This window comes from Rattus norvegicus, chromosome 15 (assembly GCF_021556685.1).
Source record: "Rattus norvegicus strain SHRSP/BbbUtx chromosome 15, alternate assembly SHRSP_T2T, whole genome shotgun sequence".
NCBI lineage: Eukaryota > Metazoa > Chordata > Mammalia > Rodentia > Muridae > Rattus > Rattus norvegicus.
This window is the reverse complement of record NC_141548.1, coordinates 25,411,889-25,435,354: the sequence shown is the minus strand read 5'-3', so window position 1 is coordinate 25,435,354 and position 23,466 is coordinate 25,411,889. Positions and strand designations below refer to the sequence as shown.

The 23,466-nt window shown below is 47.1% G+C and overlaps 1 protein-coding gene across 1 annotated transcript in view; it reads right to left on the bottom strand.

Moving 5' to 3' along the window:
• Positions 1–23,466, bottom strand: part of Peli2 (pellino E3 ubiquitin protein ligase family member 2) — a 142,159-nt gene that overhangs the window by 73,607 nt on the left and 45,086 nt on the right. Inside the window, 1 exon segment of the mRNA NM_001107259.1 lies at positions 19,182–19,311. Within this exon segment, the coding sequence (NP_001100729.1) occupies positions 19,182–19,311 (130 nt within the window).

Below are 23,466 nucleotides of genomic sequence, written 5' to 3'. Positions count from 1 at the left end.
TGGCAAGCAACAGTAAAATGTAGAAACAAACAAGAAACAAAAAGCCCACATGTTCAGAACCCCGCTTTTCCAGAGAGAGAGGCCAAGGGACCCGGCATAGAAGAACGGTTCACTAAGGAGAGGTTATTCACTCTCCAGTCTTATCTCTGCCATGCATCCTTCCACTTCACAGACACCTAAAAGCATTTTTGCTAAAAGCTTCAGACATGTGTCAAAAAAAATGCATTAACTTAACAAGCACCCGGTTTATGGTTTTAAACTCCCATCAGAAGGCAGTGACTTCCGCTGCACTCATTAGGGTCATCCCTGGCCATGCTAAAGGATGGCGGGCTTTCATTCCACACAGGTGCTCTTGAGTTCCAGGAACAGGGACAACACTGTTGTCTTCCTACACTCTCCTACATAAACAACCAGATCTTGAACATGCAACCCCTTATAGTTCCCCACGTGAGTGCTGGTGGGTGCAGAGAAATGGGGTGCTCTGGGGGAAAGTGGTCGGAAGCATCATGTGGCGGAAGGCTGTGTGCGAGTTAAGATCACCGGCTGGGTAAGGGGCGTCCCTGAGCAGAACACAGGTCTGTGGAGAAAAACGCCATCCTTGGCACGAACAGACTGGCCTGGAGTCCAGGGAACTGTGAGGGGTCTATTCACTCATCCATGGACACCTGAGATTATGAGGGTATCAAACAGTGCAGAGTCTAGGGGCTCCCTGGGCACGAGAGGAAAGAAACAGCAGTATACCACGTGTCCCCCACTCGGACAATAAGGAACTGGAGAAGGAACTGGGACTCAAGGCAAGAAGCACACCAAGGCCAGATACTTAGGTGAAAAACAGGTTTTGCTCCAGTACAAAGAAGGGCAGACACGAGCCGATGCACCACCAGAATGGATGGGGCATGAACGGAAGCCCCAGGTCAGTGCCCCAGTCATTAGATGCACTTTAACCTCGGCTGCTGTCTATGAGTGCTGCATATGGGTTCCTAAACTTAGAACCCATTATTACTTCAGTTTTAAAAGGTAGGCGAAAACTTTTGTCAGCTCAAACAAAGTCAAGACACTAACAAGACATAAAATAACTGAAGGGCCTGAGACTTAACCGAGATGGTGGTGGCCACCAGCAACCAGAGGACCTCAGAGTCTTTGGGGGGCGGGGAGCCCGAGAAACCCAGGGAGGCTTCAAGAGGAGAGGAAGCTTTGGAAGATGGGTCTGCAGAGCTCGTAGTACCTCAGGAAACACTAAAAGAACGGGCAGGTCTTAGAGAAAGAGCCTTTTAAAAAGTGGTCTCACAAAATTTGAAAAAAAAAAAAAGAGAGAGAGAGAGAGAGCAGCCCACACTGCTCTCCTGGTGCAGGAAGAGATGGTGGGGCCACAGCACTGCCCATGGGCTGCCTGGTGAGCTGGCCCCAAGGTGTGCAGCGGCCTGGAGCTCTGTGGATCCTTCTGCTGGATACATAGCTCAGGAGCAAGCTCACCCTGGTAACCACAGGGCACCTGAGATAAGCCTCAGAAACAGTCCAGTATTTTTGGTGCTTCAGAAACCAGAAACCTTGAACCAGACCAATACTGGTTGCAGTATTTGCATGGAAAGCTGCCCAGGCAAGAAACACACGAGGAATAGACGGCAGTCTGCAAAGCCCCTTTGTGGATGAATGTGAGTGGAGAGGTGGCAATGACAGCGAACGGAGACTTGGGAGCACAGCTGTGGTGGTCAAAGGAGCACATCCCTGCTCGTCAGGGCTAGCCACGTGGAGTGCAGCAGCCTGTCGCTCATGCAGGCTCTGTCCTCGATCATCTGCCGAGGCAAACAGTCCCCGACTTGGAGCAACAGGATATCAGAGATGAAGAGTTCACTTTCTGGGGTAAGGCTCCTCGAAAGACTTCTGTGGTCCCTGCTACTGCCAGAGACCATGTTGGTGCCTGTGATCAGTGTTGCTGGTGGAGGCCATGATGGTTTCCATGGTTTGACTTGAGGCCACGTTGATATCCATGGTCCACGCTGCTGTGTGTTGGGGAGCATGTCTGTGGTCTGTGCTTCCCTGGAGGCCATGCTGATGTCCAAGGTGCACGTTACTACACCGGGGCCAACCTGATGTCCTTGGTTTATGCCGCTGCCTGAGGCTATGCTGGTATCCTGGTTTTTGCTTCTACCAGAGACCATGTTAATGTGCATGATCAAGGCTGCCGCGGTAGATCCATTTGCTGTGGTCTGTGAACAGTGCTGTGACTCTGGCTGCGCTGGTGTCCGTGGTCTATGCTGCTGCTGCTGCTGCTGCTGGAAACCATGTGAAAGTCCACGATCTGTGATGCCACTGGCTGTTAGGCACAAGGAGGTTTCTTTTGCAGTGGTGTTGATGACTGCAGACTTATAACTTGAGAATGAGAGACACTGAAAGGCTCTGTAACAATTGCCCGCCCTCCCCCACCCAAATAAAAACACAGGAAACCATTGGTGAGAAGACTTGAAAACTGAGGCAGTGACAGAGATGCTGAAGCGAAGATCTTCCCAGTTGATGGCTTCAGGAGGGACCAGTGGGTGGGTGAGGGGACAAGTCTGGTAGTTTTAAGGAGCTGGCTGCCTAGAGTTTGACCGTGCTCCATGAGTCTATGGGCAACACAAACTGGGCTTGCTTTTCCCTTTATGAGGGGAGAGCAAAGAGGTGGGAGGGTGAACCTGAGAGGAACCGGAAGCGAGTGGGATGGGGTACGCGGTATGAAATCCCCACGTAATCAATACTGTGCTGGGAAGAGGAACAGCAGCGGCGACAGCAGGACTGGCTGTACAGCAATGATAGTCTCTTCACGACACTACAAAACAAAGTTTGCATTTGCCACACGCCAAGTGCCACACATCTACAGAAAGGACATGCGGGCATCCCAAGAAAGCAGACGGCGTGACAACGACTTCCATGGCTTTTACATCTTAATATCTTAACACCTTAATATAGAGGCGAGTCAAGCATTTAGGTGGATGTATGTGGTTTCTGTCAAACACTGCTCAGTCTTATACAAGGCACTAGGCCATCTGTGGATTTGAAAACTAAAGAGATTCCCAGACCCGATGCCCTATGGATTTCCAGGTAAGCCTCTGTCTCTATTTTATTAAAAAAGAAAGAAAGAAAGAAAGAAAGAGAGGGAGGGAGGGAGGGAGGGAGGGAGGGAGGGAGGGAGGAAGGAAGGAAGGAAGGAAGGAAGGGAGGGAGGGAGGAAAGGCTTGAAGCTACTGTCTTGGTTAGGGTTGTGCTACTGTGAACAGACACCATGACCAAGGCAACTCTCATAAGGACAACACATTAATTGGGGCTGGCTTACAGGATCAGAGGTTCAGTCCATGATTATCAAGGTGGGAGCATGGCAGCATCTAGGCAGGCATGGTGCAGGAGGGGCTGAGAGTTCTACAGCTTCATCTAAATGCTGCTAAGAGAAGACTGGCTTCCAGAGAACTAGGACTAGGGGTCTTAAAGCCCATGCCCACTTCCTCCAACAAGGCCACACCTCCAAATCGGGCAAGCATATTCAAATCACCACACTGCACTCCCTGGCCCCCATAGGCTTGTTCAAACACATGAGTCTATGGGTGGCATACCTAAACACTGCATAATAAAAATTACATTTAGTCCAACATCCAAAGGCCCCCTAGTCTACAGTAGTCTCAACAACGTTCAAAGTCTCTTCTGAGATTCATCCAATCACTTAACTGTAACTCCCAAGGAAGACAGGGAACCAGCTGGGCAAACTCCACACTCTGCACCCCCATGTCTGATGTCAAGGTGGTCTTTAGATCTCCGACTCCTTTTCCACCTTTGTTGACTGCAACCAATTGCTTTCACCTGGGCTGGTTCTACTTCCTGTTAGCAGCCTTCCTCAGCAGGTATCCCATAACTCCGGCATCTTTAACATTTTCAGGTCTCCACGGGAACTTCAACTTCTCAGCTTCTTGTTCCAATGTCTGGGATCCACACATGATCTTCTGGGCTCCCCCTCTGAAGGGTTTTCGTCAGTTCTCCGGCTCTGCCCTCTGTAGCACTCTAGGCTCCGGTTGACTCCACTCCACTGCTGCTGCTGTTTTTGGTGGTGGTCATCCCATGACACTGGACTCCCCAATGTGAACACAACACCCAGCTCTATTGCACTTCCTGGTGCCCTTTAACTACTTTAAACCGTGCGTTTTCTATTTTTTCTTTCTAAATCTTGCTATGCTGCATCATAACGCTCTTCATGAGACTAAACCACAGCCCAGAGTCTAAACTGGATTCTTTTAAGACCTCCTTTGTCAATGCAATTAATTTGACTCTCCTCACCTGAGCCTCAGACAGATTGTTCAGACGAGGGCAAAAAGCGATGGCATTCTTCACCAAACTATCACAAGAACAATCTCTCAGCCACATGTTAAAATTCTTCTCCTCTAGAGCCAAGCTTCCACAGTTAAAATCACTCTCAGTAACAGTCTTTCACAGTCATACTAGGATAGCCCATGAAGCCCCACTTAAAGCATTCCAATGCTTTCCAAATCCGTAGTCCCCCAAAACTCACCTTCTCCCAAACAAAAGCATCATCAGGCCTATCACAGCAATACCCCACTTCCTGGTACTAACTTCTGTCTCAGTTAGGGTTTTACTGCTGTGAACAGACACCATGACCAAGGCCACTCTTATAAGGACAACATTTACTTGGGAATGGCTTACAGGTTCAGAGGTTCAGTCCATTATCATCAAGGCAGGAACATAGCAGCGTCTAGGCAGGCATGGTGCAGGAGGAGCTGAGAGCTCTACATGTTCATCTGAAGGCTGCTAGGAGAAGACTGACTTCCAGGGAGTTAGGATGAGGGTCTTAAAGTCCAAGCCCACAGTGACACACCTACTCCAACAAGGCCACACCTTCTAATAGTGCCACTCCCTGGGCCAAGCGTATTCAAACCACCACAATTACCTTTAGAATTTCATACCAGCCTCATGGATATTTCTAAGCTGAAAATGCTATTTCTTTAACAAACGTATATTCTGAATGTCAGAAGGTTAATAAGATTTTTAAAGAACACCTCTCACTAACTAATTTCAGATGAATTCCTTAAAAAAAATCAACCTACAAATGTGAGTCCATTGGGAGTGTCATCAGATGGGGTTGTGCTGTGTCATGCTGACTGAGGATGGTGGTGTGGTGTGTTACAGTGACTGAGGATGGTGCTGTGTTATGTTACATGGTAGTGTGTTACAGTGACTGAGGATGGTGCTGTGTTATGTTACATGATGGTGTGTTACAGTGACTGAGGATGGTGGTGTGGTGTGGTGTGTCTATCACACTGAAGATGGTGTGGTGTGTTACACTGACTGACTGAGATCCCCTTTGTTGAGCAGGACTGGTATTGACTTGTAGCTCCTTTTCCAGAATCCTACTTTAAGGAAACACATTCCCTAACATAACTTCTGCTGCTCCTTCTGTCCCTCCTTCATCCAGCCCTGCCTTTTCATTCTATAGAATTAGCAACCACTGCCACAACCAAGGCGTGGGCAACATGAATCCATCCTTGTCAAACCAGGCTGAATCCAGGGAGGAGGGAGCATCCACTAACTTAGGCACCAGAAAAAAAAAATCAGTATTAGTTTCAGCCTATTCTCCCCTACACAGGCTTCTGAATCCCTCATCCTGGAGATGCTGGTTCTCAGGGTGCTGGCAAGTCTGGGAAGACAGAGGCTAAGAGAAGAGACCAGTTCTTCTTAATCAAAACCAAAGTCAGATTAAACCCCGTATCAAAGGTCAATTTAGAAAGTACATCCATTTCCATAAAGCCCAATGTAAGGTGACGGCTTCTGCCCACCTCCTGTGCTGTGTGTCTGAAGGAGAGGGATTTGGAACCGCCTCCTGATTCTTCTGCTTCCCTCGTCCCACATCAGAGCCATGTCAAGGCAGCTTCTGAACGTGGACTTCCTTGGCTAAGAAGTATGATCCACTCTGTTTGTATTTTGTGATAAACAGAATGGCAACAACCAGAAGACGTAAAAGGGCACCCCATGTTAGAAGCAGCAGTTAACAGTAGTTAGTATAGAATTATACAGATAATAATTACTAGTGGTCAATGGGCATTTACTGTGTATAGAGGTTATTCTTTAAGAACTTTACATGTACGTGGTTTACAGGAGTCCAACTTGAGAGCTAGATAAGTATTTATTCTCTCATTGAGAACTGAGTGTTCGAGGGCTGCAGTGGTTCTCACTCAGCCAAAGGGGGGCTGGGGGTTCAACCTGGGGAGTTTAATTCTAGATTCCACACCAACAAAAGATTAACAGTCTAAATCAATGTTCCTTAACTGGCATCTAGGACTCCCAAGATGAGGAATGTCTGAGGACCTCCTTGGCAGTCATGACTGAGGACGGACGCCCTGGCAGAGGAGCCAACCAGTCTAAGCTGTCAACAGTGCTGAGGCTGGGACACTCCCTGTCCTTAACTTTAGAGTAACCTTCTCTCCCGTCACAGGTGGGAATACAGAGCGGAGGGCAAGCACGAGAAACTTAGCACAAGGAGAGATGAATCGCGAGTTTGGCAAGTTGACTGGAGTGCTCACTCACCTGTTCAAAAACCATCAAGAGCAACAGTAAATTAAAAAAAAAATATTAACACTAAAATCAGAAAGGGAAGTGTTAACCAGCATCAAAATTTTAAAGCTGTCTTTGTATTATAATTCAAGCAGGGACGTTCTGAGGCCCTTGTGTAGCCACTAAAAAGAACAGTTACTGGTCCCCTAGAGCCTACCTAGCAGGCAGGGGATGTGTATATGGTCCATCCTGCCTGGTCCTCACCAGCAACCCTGCAAAGATACGCTTAGAGAGCATGCCCTGGGCCTCACAGCCAGCAAGGAGAAGCGCCACGAATCTGGTCAGGATCACCCACACTGGTCCACACCATCTCTGACTCCTACGTCAAGCGACCTCCGGACCTCACAAAAATTTGGAGACTAAGGGAAACATGGTCATCGGTGAGCATTAAAAATGTTTTTCAGAGGAAGACAGCAACGTACCACAGTAGTAAAAGAGTAATATAGAATTAGAGTTTTCCCTGGAATATTCAGCTCTATAAAATTATTGTTGTTCTAGCAAATCTACCAATTTTCCAAATGAAAGTAGGTTTTTTTTCTTTTCACTTGCGGCAAAAGCTAGATTTCTAAATTGTTGCAGGCTTAAACATAAACACCGGTAGCTATGATTAACTTGCATTTACCTCGACTTTACATCCTAAGGTGAAATAGCTTTTAAAAAACCAAATATCAGAAACCCCCCCCCCCAAAAAAAATCTAACTGGGATTTCGGTGCTATCAAAACTTTCAGGCATCTTAGTTATTAGAATAGTATCCACACAAAACATTAAATAACACTAAACAAACTCCTGCATCCAACATATGAGTATTTCATTTACAAGGAGTCAGACACAGAGACGCTCACACGGTGGGAGCAGAAGCCACCTGTAGCTTCCGGGTCGGGTGGTGGGCACCTGCTTAGCTCGGACAGCAGCCAGGAGGGGGCTACCGGATCTCTAGAGCTCAGGCAGGGTACTGCTTCTTGACCTGGGTGCTGTGTAAACAGGTGTTTGCTTCGTGGAAAGCCATCAAATTCCACATGGAAGATGTGTGCATGCTAAGGAAAAGTCGAAATAAATGAAAGATACCAGACCTGGGGGTGTACGGAGGTAGGATGTGCACCTATAACGTATGAGACTCTGGGCTAACGACACTCACCGTCACATGCTAAGCAGAAAGTAGGAAGAAATTAAAAATACTAGGTAAGATCTGCTTGCCAAAAGTCCATTCACCTCACCGAAGACAGGCAGATTCACATCAGTTCTACTCTGCTTGTAAGACTTAAATATCAATGCCGTTCGGATGACCCAGCAAGGCACGCCAGGGCAAGCGAGTAGTCTCTGCATGTGAGGACGCTTGCCGCCAAGCTCACGCCAGATTCAATCCACGGGACCCTCGTGGTAAAAGGACAGAGCTGGTTCCCACGAGCTGCCTTATGACCTCCACACATACACCAGGACATGTCTGCCCAAACACACCCAGAACACGTTATGTTTTTAGATGTAGTCACATTCTTCTATTTATGCGACTAGGCTGCAAAGGAACGTAACGGCGATGGTTAATGTCGGTTGTCTGCTACAGAATTCAACTCAACTCCTGTGAGGGTTTCCTCGGTCAGATTAGTTCAAAGAGGAAAGACCCACCTTGATGTAAGTGGGTACCTCCCCTCAAGCCCAGAGAAGGGGAAAGGAACTGTGTTGTTTGCCTGGCTGCTTTCACTCTTGCTGGCAAGTTCACCTATCCTGTCGCCAACACCACTGCATTCCTTTCCAGGTTTTCCTTGTAGACTGAAGACCAGAAGCTCCCTGAGTATCTTCCATGCCCTCATCTCCAAACGGGGATGCTGAGACATGCTGCCACATGGTCTGAGCAACTGCCATACTCTGCTTACCTGCTGTGTGTCAGCCATTGTTAGACCACTCAGGAAACCCCCCATCCCTTTAATACACGTGCATTCTGTGGGTCCTATCGCTTTAAGATTCCTGACTATTATAGCAGTAAAAATTAACAATTTCAACCAGACATTATTATTATGACCGACTTAGAGAAATCTTTTTTTTAAAAAAAAACATCTAATCTGTTCGTGTTTAACAAGGGCGCAGCTCTACATGGAAAAACACGCAGAACAACTCTTATGTTCTAGACTCAAGGCTTGTGGAACTCGGCTGGCGGGTGAAGAATGCCAGAGCAATGGGCTGTGCTGGGCCAGAAGCACCTTCCCTTGAAAGGGCTGTGTCACGGAACTCTCTGCGCTGACCACACTCTCCAGTGAGGGTGTCCACTGACCTCCAACGTTAGTGCGCTCAATGATTCAGAAACTTCTTCGCAATAATGCTTCACTGCTGGGAGCTAAGAAAACGATAAACTTAAATCATCAAGTTCACACAGGAAGCCTACAACCAAATTCAGTTTCAGTTTTAACCCAACTTTAGCTAAGTTTCTTCTAACACCTCAACGGCCGGTACAAAAGTGTAGGGGCCAGGCTTCAGAAACCAGAGCCCACCTCACCAACATCAGTGTACATTAGCCAATTGCTACCACTACCATATAGCACTTGATGCCTTCCAAGTTAGCCACTAGACAGCAAACCTACAGGGTAACCTGCTGTCCCAGGAAGGCCCAAAGCAGGTAAGAGCGTCTGTGTAAGAGCTGAGCATGTCGGGCTAGGCAGCTGGACAGCGGAGACACACAGGTTCCTGCCTTTGAGGAAAGCCAGTCCACACCTCTGACGAAGCGTAGGTGCACAGCAAACATTCTGTGAGATCAGAAAGGACTTCTCTCTGAGGATGGGGAGGAGATTCCAGGGAGGTGACAGCACAGGTTAGTATATGAGACGGAAGCATGTGTTAACAAACGAGGGTGTTACCGACAGAAGCACAGAGCTGTGAGGGGAAAGGCTATCTGGCAAGCAGAGAGGAAGAGAACAGACCGTGTGAGGAGCTCAGAGGGCAGCGGAAAATGCAAAGAGAATACAGTCCAAGCAAGCAGGTCTGCCCGCTCCACAAGACAAAACCAAAGGGCTCAGAGGCCAGGACTTCTTTACCTAGAACACAGATGCCATTGACCGAGCTCGAAGATGTAAGTGGTGCTGGACACAGTCACGTGGGGTTTCAAAGAGGCCAACATACTTTCTCGAGAACCATGTGCTCCGAAGCACATCTAAACCAACAGCAGTCATTCCCAGTCAGCCCATGATAGCGATTCCCTCTCCACTCCATCGCTGTTTTCAGCTGCACTGGACTCATTTCCCTGCACCTGTACAGCATGCTATCAAAACCACCCCTGCAGACACACTCGCTATTACTGAAGTCAAGCCTCCATCACTGATCCTTCTGTAGAATGGCTCTCTGCAGAACACCTGATCTCACTAACCACCGGTGCTGCCAATTCAACAAGGCAGCTTCCAATTCCAACTGTGTGTGTGTGCATATGTGTGTGTGCAGGTGTGTGTGTGTGTGTGTGTGCATGCAGGTATGTGTGTGTGCATGTGTGTGTGTGCAAGTGTGTGTGTATGTGTGCAGGTGTGTGTGTGTGCACAGGTGTGTGTGTGCAGGTGTGTGTGTGTGCAGGTGTGTGTGTAGGTGTGTGTGTGCAGATGTGTGTGTGTGCAGATGTGTATTCGTGTGTTCAGGTGTGTGTGTATGTGCATGCAGGTGTATGTGTGTGTGTACAGGTGTGTGTGCAGCTGTATGTATGTGCATGCAGGTGTATGTGTGTGTGTACAGGTGTGTGTGTAGGTGTGTGTGTGTGCAGATGTGTATGTGTGTGTGCAGGTGTGTGTGTGTGTGCATGCAGGTATGTGTGTGTGCATGTGTGTGTATGTGTGCAGGTGTGTGTGTGTGCACAGGTGTGTGTGTGCAGCTGTGTTGTATGTGTTTGTGTGTGTGTGCAGGTGTGTGTGTAGGTGTGTGTGTGTGCAGATGTGTATTTGTGTGTTCAGGTGTGTGTGTATGTGCATGTAGGTGTATGTGTGTGTGTACAGGTGTGTGTGCAGGTGTGTGTATGTGCATGCAGGTGTATGTGTGTGTGTACAGGTGTGTGTGTAGGTGTGTGTGTGTGCAGATGTGTATGTGTGTGTGCAGGTGTGTTGTGTGTGTTTATGTGTGTGTGCAGGTGTGTGTGAGTGTGCATGTGTGTGTGTTTGTGTGAAGGTCAATATGCGTGTGCCTCTGTGTGTGCATGTGTGTTTTGTACACAAGTTGAAAATGTGCATGTGGCAGCTGGACATCGGGTGTCTTCCGTTTTACTTTTAGAAACAGGTCTCTCACTAAACTCAGAGCTCCCCAGACTGCATGGCCAGCACATTCTGGGGATTTGCCTTTCTCTGCAGCCCAGTGCCAGCCAGGGTTACAGATGTGCTGACACGCTGTTGCACTGGGCTCTTAGGTAGGCACTGGATCTAAACCCCGTCTTTGTTCGTGTGCAGCTTTTCCCATTGAGCAGTCTCATCAGCCTGGCAGCTCGTACTCTTGTGAGCGAGAATTCACTAATTCACTTTGTTGTCACGGCAGCCCCTGTCTGGCAATGAATGGGTTTTCTGAGCCACATTTCCAGCAGGCTCAGAAAGACAGTCAGAAGCAAGCCTCTCTCAGTGCGGTCCCCTGTTCTCAAGGGAATTTACTCCGTGCTTCCGGCACCAACAATTGGCCAGTCCTCCAGGGCCCTGGGCAGCACCCACTCCTTAGAGAAGTGAGTCAACTTGCCAGGGTCGTTTTTTGTCAGTTGGTTTGGTTGGTTTGGCTTTTTGACACTTTAAAAATGCAATCTAAATAAAAGTTCTCTGAATTTTTATTGGTCACTGTTTTCAAAGGGAAAGTTATAAGAAAAGACCCCCTTCCTCAACAAAAAGAGGGTTCCAAGTGACTAACGGGGTCATAATTCAACTGAGTTAGACTAAAAGCATAATTAAAGATAACATTCTCTAAGACTAATATGTTAAAAACAAGTCAATGGAATTTTGCTTTAAGGACACAAATTATTTTTCCAACTAATGCATGCATTGAGTCAAAATTATAATTATTGTGTAAATGTAATATACATAATTGCAGTGTTAATTAAAGATGCCAAGCGCTAGAATCAACATTTCCTGTTTTAATTCTCTACTTCCAAAATTGTTCCTTGTCCCTCAGTTGTCGTTTTTTTTTCCCCCTCATTATCTTTGCTTCCTCTAACACAAGACTAAGAACCAATCACAGATATAGGTGTTTTGTACTTAATCTACCATAAAACAGTAGGTGTAAGTTTTCTCTTGCTGCTGTAACAAACCATCAAAGACCTCTGCTGCAAAAAGCACAATAAATTTTCTTGCACACTTGTTTGCCAGTATTCAGCAGGCACCCTGGATTCCCTGCCAGAATCACACCAGGAGGACAGCAAGGAGTGAGTGAGTTCTGGGGGAGACTGTTTCTAAGACCCTTGGGTGGACTGCAGACCCTATGGTGGGAAGAGTGAAGTTCTGGTTTCCTTACTGGCTGACAGGTTTGTCCCCAGCTTCAAGAGGAAGCAGGCACTCTGATTTATGGTCCTCTTCCTCTACCTCAAAGCCCCCTTTGCCCTTTGCCCTCATCTCTCTCTAAACTATGCATCAAAAACCCTTCCCTTCCATTGTTAAGGGCCCTTGCGATTACACTGGGCCCTTGATAATCCATGATAATCCCTCTTAAAAAGTCCCTGCCTTCGGTCCCCAGCTCCGAAAAAAAGAACCAAAAAAAAAAAAAAAAAAAAAAAAAAAAAAAAAAAAAGTCCCTGCCTTACTACATGCAGGTTTCCTTTTGCCATGAAGGCAAAACCAGAAATTAAGGCAAAGGCCCCCTGCACCCAAATGGGCTAACTACCTACAGAGTGCATACGAGAGACTCTTTTATTTGAAAGCGTGACTGTTATTCACGCTACACAGCAAATCAGAGTCACACACACACACACACACACACACACACACACACAAACAAACGACTTTTAAATTGCGGAAACTAGGAAAATCCCAATATCGCGAATCAATACGTCGCTCTTTTGGAAGTACTCAATGTTGGAATCTCGAATCAGACTTCTAACTTCAGGTTAAAATGTATTATACAACATACTGAAACCTACTTGAAAGGCTCACAAAAGGCTACAGAAGAGAACTGATAAGGAATTATGTTGTTTCAGGTCGTAAAACTGCAAGTGACGCTGGTTTTAAATACTTAAAAGCACCCCATACATTTCCTGGTATTCATACTATGAAACCACACGCAAATGTGGCGGGCAATGGCATCAATCACTCACAGAGTCACCCCACTAATTTCCAAGTCCCCTGTTAGTCATTAGAAGCTGTTAACACGATCCTTTCTTTGACTTAGTTGCACACGTGGCTCGATGTCTGAGCTAGGGTTTGACTGAAGAACCCAGGTTCTCCTACTGCTCCAGATAGTTGAAGGGAGCAAAGAGTCTGCACACACGAGGACCCTGCCTGTGCTGGAGGGGCAGCTCTCGCCCTTTGCTCACTGATCCACGTTCAAAGCACCTGCTCTCGTATAGTCACTGTTTCTGCCATCACCTAAGCCGTGGAAATTACTTATTAGGTGTGATTTTTTTGCTCTACAGAATTCCAAAAATCATAGGAATCATAGGTCAGATCATAGGAATCAATGAATTTTAAAGATAATGTTGGGGTTTTTTTTTTTTTTTTGGTTCTTTTTTTTCGGAGCTGGGGACCGAACCCAGGGCCTTGCGCTTCCTAGGTAAGCGCTCTACCACTGAGCTAAATCCCCAGCCCTAAAGATAATGTTAAAAGTAAATAATGCATTACTCATATCTGTAGTCTGTATAAGGTCCATGCTCGGGTAAGCTGTCAGATACTTTATTTTTTCTCCTGGAATTCTTACTTGCATTTCTTTTCAGATTTGGTTCTAATATATTCTGACTCACCACCACACTTGCCTCTATTTGCTTTTTATGGGTTTTATCATCAATTACCTGTCAACTAACTCTGGCCATGTTGGCATTACAATTTCTTATTCTTAATATAAAGAAACGCTTCACATAACATCAGTTACACTACCAAGGCCAAACCCTTAAAAACGCTACCCAGCCAACTGCTACCTCAGTTTCTGTATAGGCGAATGCCTTTCTGAGACATCAGAGCTAAGAGGATACCATCAAGGCTCTGTTACCTCAACATTGTAACTCCGGGTTCTTCGGAATGCTATCTAACTCTGGTGTGTTTTTGATGTTACCTCAACATTGTAACAACTCCTGGCTCTTCAGAATGCTATTTAACTCTAGTATAACTCTGATGTGAAGTAACCAATTCTTTCAACATAAAATGTTACAAGGTTTCCTTAGTTTATCTTTCAAATCATCCACCGAAGGAACACCAGGGAGAGCATCCACTGACAGACCCTTCTCCCCAGCTCCTCACCTGCATCATCTGTGCAAAATCTGTGAGGTTTTCCTGTAAGTACGGCTCCTGGAAACCATTTTTATTGAATCCATGAGAGCCAGAATAAAGCTTAATGTTTTTCAGATGTCACTCCTTCCGGTTCCATGAAATCAACGAAAGCCATCATGCCATCTCCACAGTCTTCGCATTGCACTTTAAGTAAATCACTGGACTTCTACATGAAATGGTTGGCGCTTCGCCCTTGATGACTCGGATTTTACTGCTTTGCTTTTCTAAATTTTCCAAAGGGTGATTTTTCCCCCATCTCAGTGGATGTTGTGTAATGATCGGAACCATAAATTTAAACTGACACGATCATTTCCTACAAGAACTGTACTGGAAGGCAGGATACTCTGTCAGGAAATCAGGTGAACTGTATGGCATGCTCTCAGACACACCGTCTTTGCTTTATCCACACTCAGTGACGACAAGTTGCTACTTTAACCATGTAGAAGCTGACCCGTGCCTGCAGTTTTACTGAAATAAGTGGGTTCTCATTCTAGAAATGACAGTTTGTTTTATGTTTGTATCCAGTAGAGAATCAAGATACATTCAGCTCTGCAGTTTATTACTCATTCTTTTCTTTTCTTTATAGGTTCAGAATATTCATACTTACAGTGCACCTAAATGGAAAAGCCCAAACTATAACATACCTTACTGAATTAATTAAATTATTTACAATAATCTCACTAACTAATTCTTGAACTTCAAATTGTCAGAGAGTAGAGTGTGGTGATTCATACACGTAGTCAGGAGGCTGAAGCAGGGGGACAGTGAGTTTAGGGCTAACCTAAACTACATATTACACCCTGTCTTACCAAGCAAAACAAACAGGTTCTCTCATTATACGGACTGAAGATTTATAACAAAGTGACTATAAAGGAAACCAAAATCAAGACTGCAAAGCCAAACTACATAAAAGCAGCACCAGTGAACAATCTGGGGACACTGAGAAGCTGGTGCTTCTCCTCAAGCAGTCAGCTATGCTTTCCAGGGCCACCAAGACACACTTCAAAAGTGGACTCGATGAATCCTGTTAGCTGCTGAGCTAACACTAAAGATGACGTCAGCTCTCCCACTTCCCACAATCACTGTGACGCTCACAGTGCTCCATCCACTACCCACTCAAACATACCGCTGCGGTATTGTTGGTCCCCAAGGCTTACGTGTCCACAGCTTGGTTCCTGGGGTAGCCATGCTGAATAGAGGTGCATCTGTAAGAGGAGGCCGTACGGGCGCCACCATCAGACTGGATGAGTACTGATCTTAGAGTAGGTGAGGTGTGAGGACACCGGATAAGCTCCTATAAGAACCAGCGCTGGGAACAAAAGCTCCAGGATATCCGCTCCATTTCCCGGCTAGTGCAAACCCCAATGCTTCCCTTTCAGAGAAACTCAAATCCTCCAGCTAGGCCTGATCTCTCTGCATCCCTGGCTGGCTCTACCCCAACATTTCCCAGTCTGCGGAGGATTATTCGCCCTCACACAGAGACTCTTCCCTGCCGACCTAGTCCACATTTGTGCCTTTTCCCTCCCAGCGCTTCTCACAGTGCACAGTTGCATATGTACTCAAACAACACTCCACTGTTTGCCCACACTGGCCGATTAGCTCCATGCTGATGCGTCTGCCCGAGGCAGTCTACCCAGTACCTGGCATAATGCCTGGGCGTGGAAGGTACTGGATAAATATTTGTTGAATAGATGAATGGGTGAATAAAATATGAGGCTTTATGCCTATGTAACAGATCTGCCAGGAGTAAAACAGGACTTCTGATACTTCTAACCACATTATACAGTCGGAGAGTACCTGTATTCTTCCCACAAGTAAAGATTATACAAGCCGAGATTATACAACAATAGCATGGGCTTGCCATCAGAATCTGCCTGGCTTTAATGCTGGCATTCATGGGCGACTAAGAGGGCCCATCTCCCGCTGACTTTACCACTGGCCAAGAGACATCATTGCTCTGCCCTCAAACAGAGAGACCGAGGGAAGACACAAGGACAAAGGTGTCAGGAGAGAGGTCGGGCCAGACACCAGGTCACTGATGTGCATGAAGGAATAAACTGTAGGCCAGCATGGGGAGCAGGGAGAGGTAAGTCAGGAACATCAACTCAGAGGAGACAGGAACGGCAGCGGGATGTAGTCATGTCTAATGCCATGGCCGGAAAAACAAAACATGGGAAGGGTAATAAATGTGTTTAGGAGCTGGGAGTTCATCTCCTCAATCCTGCCTGTCCACCAGACTACTGGCTTATAGATTCAGTCAAATATGTGAGCACAAAGAAACTGTTCGTGCCTGGATGGAACCCAGAAGCAGCAAGCAAGGCTCATAGAGCAAATGTAGCAGGCCTAGCACGTCGCACAGACAATGGTGTGCATCTGAGAGGCCCAGGAGGGCACAGCCTGTGACTGAGGTCCGGGTCCCTGAATGGGAGAAACAGATTCAACCCCTATTCACGCTACAGACGATATTCCGTGTTTCCTAGGTACAAAGCCCTGGAGGCAGTCGTACAAGGACAAGTAAGGCTGAGGTAGGCCAGTGGTTACCACCCCGCACCCCCACCACACACACCACGGCCCTGGTCTGTCTCCCTTGGCTGTGGTGAGGCCAAGCTGAGCCTACCAGATTCTCTCCTAAAAATGCAAACCTTGAGTAGCCTTCCGAGGCTCCGAGAAAATATTTTCTTTTCCAGATTACAAAGAGGGTCAAGGCCTGATGTGCCCAATTCTTAGTATTGTGGATAACGTGTTTAGGTACAGAGACTGGCACGACTACTAAGAGGTGAATGGTTTAAAAATCTTGAGGCAAAAATCTAAGCATGTAGGAAAAATAACGAAAGCTAAAAGGGGGCAGCAAGAGGTGGGGAGAGAAGAAGGCAGAGCCACTGAGTCCAAATTCCCCAGAGCTAGCGACAAGTTTGTTGCATTTCATCACAGCATGAGCTTGGAGAGCCAAAGCGAAATCTAACCTCTACAATGTGTGTGTGTGTGTGTGTGTGTGTGTGTGTGTGTGTGTGTGTGTGTGTGTGTGTGTCTGTCTGTCTGTCTGTCTGTCTGTCTGTCTGTCTGTCTGTCTGTCTGTCATGGGGGTGGGAATGAACCAAACTCAGGACCCTGTATACACTCTAAGCCAAGTCCTCTATCACCATGCCCCAGCCCCAGCTTTCTGTTTGTCAGCCATTCTATTAACATAAAACTCCCGACTTTAAAAGGAAATCACGGGTGTATGGTGGGAGATTCCCATAGAGTGAAGAGAAATGTTACGTCCATATTTACACTCCAAGAATGTTTTGGGCACTCATCGTGTGCTCTCAAACATCTGTCTTGCTTTCCTTCTTCACATACCACACGGTGTGGCCTGCGCAGGTCCTGGGTTCCATCCCCAGCACGCGGTGCTGTTTAGGGAGCTTGCAGATCCTTGGACACGAGGCGTGGCTGGTTGGGAGTCAATCAGAGGCAGTCCTATGTACTCTGTTCCCAGGACCATCTCTGCCTCCTGATCCACCATGAAGTCAAAGGCTTGTGCTACAAGATCCAGCCACCAGGGACTGAGCCCCTTGGCCACCATGCCTTCACTGTTGCCGTAACTGGCATCTCCTGAAACGCAGCCGGAGTAAACCAACCTCTCAGGGATTTTGTCAGGGGTGGCTGGGGGAAGTAACTACTACAGACTGTAAGACCTTTCTCGTGTCCTTCACCACCCAAGAGCTTGCTTCTACTCCATTCCTTCCGATCCTTCAGGTCCTGGTGAAGCCAGGTCACGTCATCTCCCAGCCTTCACAGTAGCCAACCTTGTCCACTCTACACTACTCTTTCTTTTTGGCTCAGTTATCACTATCAGCAGACCCTCTCCAAGGCCGCGTCACGGATCCTTAAACAGCCAACTGTTCGCAGGCTGATCACTGTTTATGCCGTGCATGAACACGATGAACACTACACTCGATTCCAAGGAAGCGTCGTGTCCTCTGAAGGCTGGTGTTCAGTAAAAACAGAACCGGTGCTTGACTTTGCCCAGGTTGTTCAAAGTCATAATCACAGACACATCCAGTAACCCGGTAAGAAACATTGCACATTAATATGTTATTTAAAAGGCAGGTATTATATAGCAAATTGTTTTATTGAGAGAAAACTTGCCGTAAGTGTAGTATGTAAAACTGATCATAGTATAATATCAGTGTAACAACTTGCCAGTCAGACTGGAAACTCAAGATACTTATCTCTTGATTATGTATCAGAGGACACACATGATTTAATCCTTTAAAAAAATTAACATTTCATTTACTTCCAACTTGGTCTTGGTTACCGTTTTATTGCTGTGAAGAGATACTATGACCAAGGCAACTCATAGAAATTTACTTGGTGGTCTGCTTTCAGTTTTAGAGGGTTAGTCTGGGATCATCATGGCGGGAAGCAGTCAGGCACTACACGGGAGCAGTAGCTGAGACGTTTACATCCTGATCCACAGGCAGCAACCACAAAGAGAAGACAGGCCTGGAGTGGGCTTTCGAAACCTCAAAGCCAACCCTCAATGACACGCCTCCTCCAATAAGGCCACACCTCCTAATCCTTCCCAAGCAGTTCCACAAATGGGGACCAAGTTCAAATATATGAACGTAAGGGTGTTATTCTTCTTCAAACTACCACCAATTTACTGGGAAGGAATAAGCACGGTGAACCTACTGTACCACTTAGGCCTGTCTACTTCACACTGTATTAATCATGCAAATTCAACCCCAAGTCATGGGTGGACAATGCTACAACACGTTATAGCAATGGACAGAGGAAAATAGCAATCTTTGGGAAGTTTAGCCCCAGATCTAATGCAAAAATCCTTTAAGATAAAAAGCATCACACAGCTCCCAAACACAACTGTAACCGGATGAACGCCAGCTGCCTTCTGCCCTAAAACAGTGTACGAACTTCCAACGTCCCCTGCCTACCCCTCCCCATCAGCCATCGTGCAATGCTTCCAAATGTTTGAGCATCGGGGAATGGGAAGAGGGATGCTGTGGGCACCTATTGAGTCAGGGTCAAGCTGCTACACACCTCACCGTGCACAGCACAGCTCTTCAAAGACATTCCCCAGCCTCATGTAGCTGAGTAACTAACTCTGTACTACGTGAAAAACAAGGTCCAGAGGAAAGAGCAGCTGACGAGAAATATGAACATCACCATTTGCCTCAGCTACTTACCTTGGATGCCTGGGGTGTGGAGACCACGTGGATTGTGCTGGGTTTGACACCGTTGGCCTTGGTCCGCTTATACAGGGCAAATCTGCTTTTCCTCCTGCCCCTGTCACCATTAGGTAAAGCACCATTGTACCTGAAGTAGAGACAACAAAAGCGACGGTCAGTTGCTTGTAAGTTTGAAAAGTGTTAGGTGTGAGCACTAGTGCCAGAGGGCAGGAGTGGCCAGAGAGCTGCTCCCTGAGCCCTTACGGAAGGAGAGGGTTGCAAGCAGACTTCAAGCTGTAATAAAGCCCAAGTCACTTCCAGAGACTTCATTTAAAAGTGACGGACAAGTAATTACAGGTTTCCTATTCTATAGAGACAGACTCTTCAAATCTTCCTCAGAAGAGACAAGGGTTTACATAAGCAAATGCTCATTCTGCAGAGGCTGTACAAACACTGGTTGGAGTCGGCGAGATCCGCTCTAACAGACCTGGAAAAACACTTGAGAGGTAATTTAAATGAACTAGTTAGGGAGGAGTATGCTAATTAAGCCGCATCTCTTACTCTCAGATCATGTTAATGCTTTCTGTATGATCTTCATTCGCAAAAAAGTCTAAATTTAGTCACTTTCTGCAGAGTTCTGAATCCTGGGTGCATTCTCGCTAGTTTGAACCCTACACAGCTAGGTTAACAGGAAAAAAAAAAAAAACAAGTTATACAAATTGTACACGAGTTTTACCTCGCTCTAAAATACCTTGGAAAGTAAACAAGTCCTGAGGTAGGCTGCTCATATTTAGCTAATGCCAGAGTTTCAAGAAATTCAGGATTACAGCTGACAGTTTGGTTTCAACTGCGTGTGCTAACCACGGCTTAACTACTAATCTCTGAATGTTTTAACCAGCACCCCATGTGGCCACGCGGATTTGACTAAGACTCTTTTGGCACCATGGCAGAACTTCCTCCCAAGAGAAGATGCCAGTGAGAATCGTGTAAAATTTACCAGGATAAACACAGCTGCTCTAAGGCCCTCTGAGAACACCAAAGAGGAGGGCCACAGGTCTGGTCACCTGTGCCTACTCGGTCTTAGCCAGCAAACCCTGTCCAGAAGAGAAGTGTGGGGTGAGGCCCCTGGGAACTGAGCAGGTTGGAACAAAGGGGTCTGGGTGTATTTATAAGGGCTGAGTCAATGGCTCTACCAGACAGCGGTTTTACATTACAACGAAGTTATTTGTACTGTGCCTGACATCTGTTTCCATGCCCACCGCAGCAGAATGCCAGCTACCTAAGGATGTCTCCAGACTGAAGGAAAAAAAATTGTCAAGTTTTAGGAGTCTCTTTTTCCTCTGAAGCAGGATTTTTAAAAAATGTATATTTTGCCTAAGTCTGCCATCACTAGTATCAAGTACTCACGAGTAAACGATCTCTATAGACTTACTTGAATATATTCTGACACCACTTAACTCGCGATCAGCTATATATGTATACACACACACACACACACACACACACACACACACACACACACACACACATTTATTAAAGGAAACATGTGAACCAATTAAAGCCAAGATAGTGACCAACTTGAAGAGGCGTTTTCACAAGTTCTGTCAAGGTTTCCTATGTCACACAGTTTCCTCGATCATACACTCCAGTCAGGGGAGCCAGGCCTGGGCAGTGTGCCACAGGCACTGTATAGCTCTCTGCTCAAAACTGCATTCCCTCCTCGAAAACCCGCCCCTCCCCTCACACTACCACTCCCTGTCTGCATAAGACGGGACATGCCAGCACCTTCCCCTGCTCCTCTCCAACTTATACCTGGTCCAACAACATCCTCATCCTAGGACACACAAAACTGGGAGAAGGGACAACTGACCGTTTTGGGTGGGTGGCCTGAGCCACATAAATAGAGCAGTGGGAATGTCATGTTCTGGCTGACGCAGAAAGCTAGGGGAAACCGTATCTGTAAGGGCTTTTATGGGCTCAGATGTCCTCTAAGCCTCATTCATGAGAGGCTGTTTCACAGCCTCAACGCTATGACCAGCACAAAGGGAAGGGGTCAGGAATGCCAGCACATGCAGAAATGACTTAATTTAAACTGCCTGCGTTCTTGCACAGATGCACAGATCCTGTAGGCTACACAAATGCAGCAGTGCATGTACACACTAATGTATCTACACAACGGCAAGTGCAAAGTCCTACTGGGAGCAAAACAGTGGCGGGAAAGCAATGGCAAAGATGAGTCCAGTTTCTCGTTTAGATTGAGCGCCTAAGCTGTACACCCAGTGTTTACCAGGGCCCTGCCTTCACGGGAGCCTTCTATCTGTAAGGATCTATTACAACGGTGTTAGAAACACACAGGACCAGGGGTGCTAGCGGCGCACAGAGCAGGGGAAGGCACTCTGGAGTTGTCGTGTATCCAGGCCAGAGGATAAGATGTGGAACACACACTAAGCAAGAAGACTCCGGGAGTCCCAAGTTCTAAGTTCCAGAAGCAAAAAGGCAGTGGGGAGGTGGGAAGGGCAGACAGGGTGAGGCTACAGGAGCAGGGTCCTGCAGGAGAAGGACCTGGCTTTCTTAGCCTAAGGAGAACAGGGAGTCTGGTAGGATTTGCTCAGTTAGTATGATAGGACCAAGGAAGTACTCAAGTAAGGTACACGATTCAGGATGAGCTCACATGGGCTATGCGAGTGACCGGTACAGAGCCTCATCACAGCCTGAGGGGGCAGGCGGTAGACAGATGCTGCGTCCCCAAAACAGATCCGAGCATACCCTGGAGTCTGTGGGTGAACCTTTCAGGAAAAGGCAAAAGTTGGTGGGACCTAACTCTAATGACAAGCATCTTTAAGAGCCGCTCTGAAACGGAGGAAGAGACCATGCAAAGATGGAGGGGAGCTAATTCTAAGGAATTCCTGAAGCCACCAAAAGCTGAAAGAAACAAGGAAGGCCCCGGAACCCTCAGAGGGCACAGGGCCCAGTCCACACCTTCATCTCAGTCAGCCGTGAGCCTTCTAGAACTGTGAAAATGTAACACCCATTGTTTTAAGCTACCCGTGGGCGCTCATCTGTTATATAAGCCCAGGAAATTCCGCAGGATGAATCAAAGTAGAATGGTGGGAATGAGCTAGGGCCTGATAAAGAGGTGGCATTAAAAAAGAGCTACTACACCCCAGGGATTCTAGTGCAGCATGGGACCCCAGGTCCACAAACATGTGACGCTCCACAGGTTGTACTTGTCTAGGAGGAAAATCCGAAACAAGTCAACAGTATGGACAGAGAAAGGAAAAATCAGAGAGGTTCTGGCCTGGCCAGGGTGAGGGCACTTCTAAAAGGAGTACTGGAATTACGAGTTATCCAGATACCAGGCAGAGGACAGCTGCCATGGCCCTGACAGATCCTCACATCACTCAAGGGCAGGGAAGGTTTTGCCTGGGGGACTCCCTTTGTAAACTTTGTAAGCCCTCAAGGCAGGAAACTACCCAGCCCCACTATTCCTCCACAACACACACACACACACACACACACACACACACACACACACACACACACACACACACACACCAGAAGCCCCAGCAGCAAGGCAGGAAACTACCCAGCCCCACTATTCCTCCACAACACACACACACACACACACACACACACACACACACACACACACACACACACACCAGAAGCCCCAGCAGCCAGGCCCCTAAGACCTCCCTAACTGTCCTAGCCTCGGTAGCTGTCACAAAGGTCATCTCCGGACCCCCAACAGGACCCTCCTCAGATTACATTAATTTTAGGTGAAAAGACTGAACAAAAGCCACCAATCCCTATGAATAGGGAGACCCACCAATCCCTGACCTTCCTACAGAAACCCATCAATTCCTGAGCTCCCGCAAGTTCAGGACTTGAAATTCTACCACCCTTGAAATCTCCATATTAGGAAGCCCCACAACGCCCAAGAACCCCTCTATAAACACCAAGCTTTGTCCAACTTCCTGCTGTGTTACTCCCTCCCAGGGGCATAGGTAGTCGCTCCTGAATTGTCCCCTCCACACCCGGACCCTCTAATAGATCTTTTATGAGATTTGCTGCCTGGTGTGACCCTCTCACCAGAAGAAGACAAGAAACAGTGAAGAGAAGAAACAGAGAGAAGGCTGAGGCTCCTGAGTTCCTCAGCTCAGCTGGGGATCCCCTCCCCGGGAGCTGCAAGGCCTCTGCTGAGGAGGCTTCCTCTGAGAGCTGCGTGGTTCCTGGGCTCCCTTGTCTCAGGATGCCCTTCCTTTGGAGCACCATCTCACCTCAGAGCTGTGTGGTCCCTGGG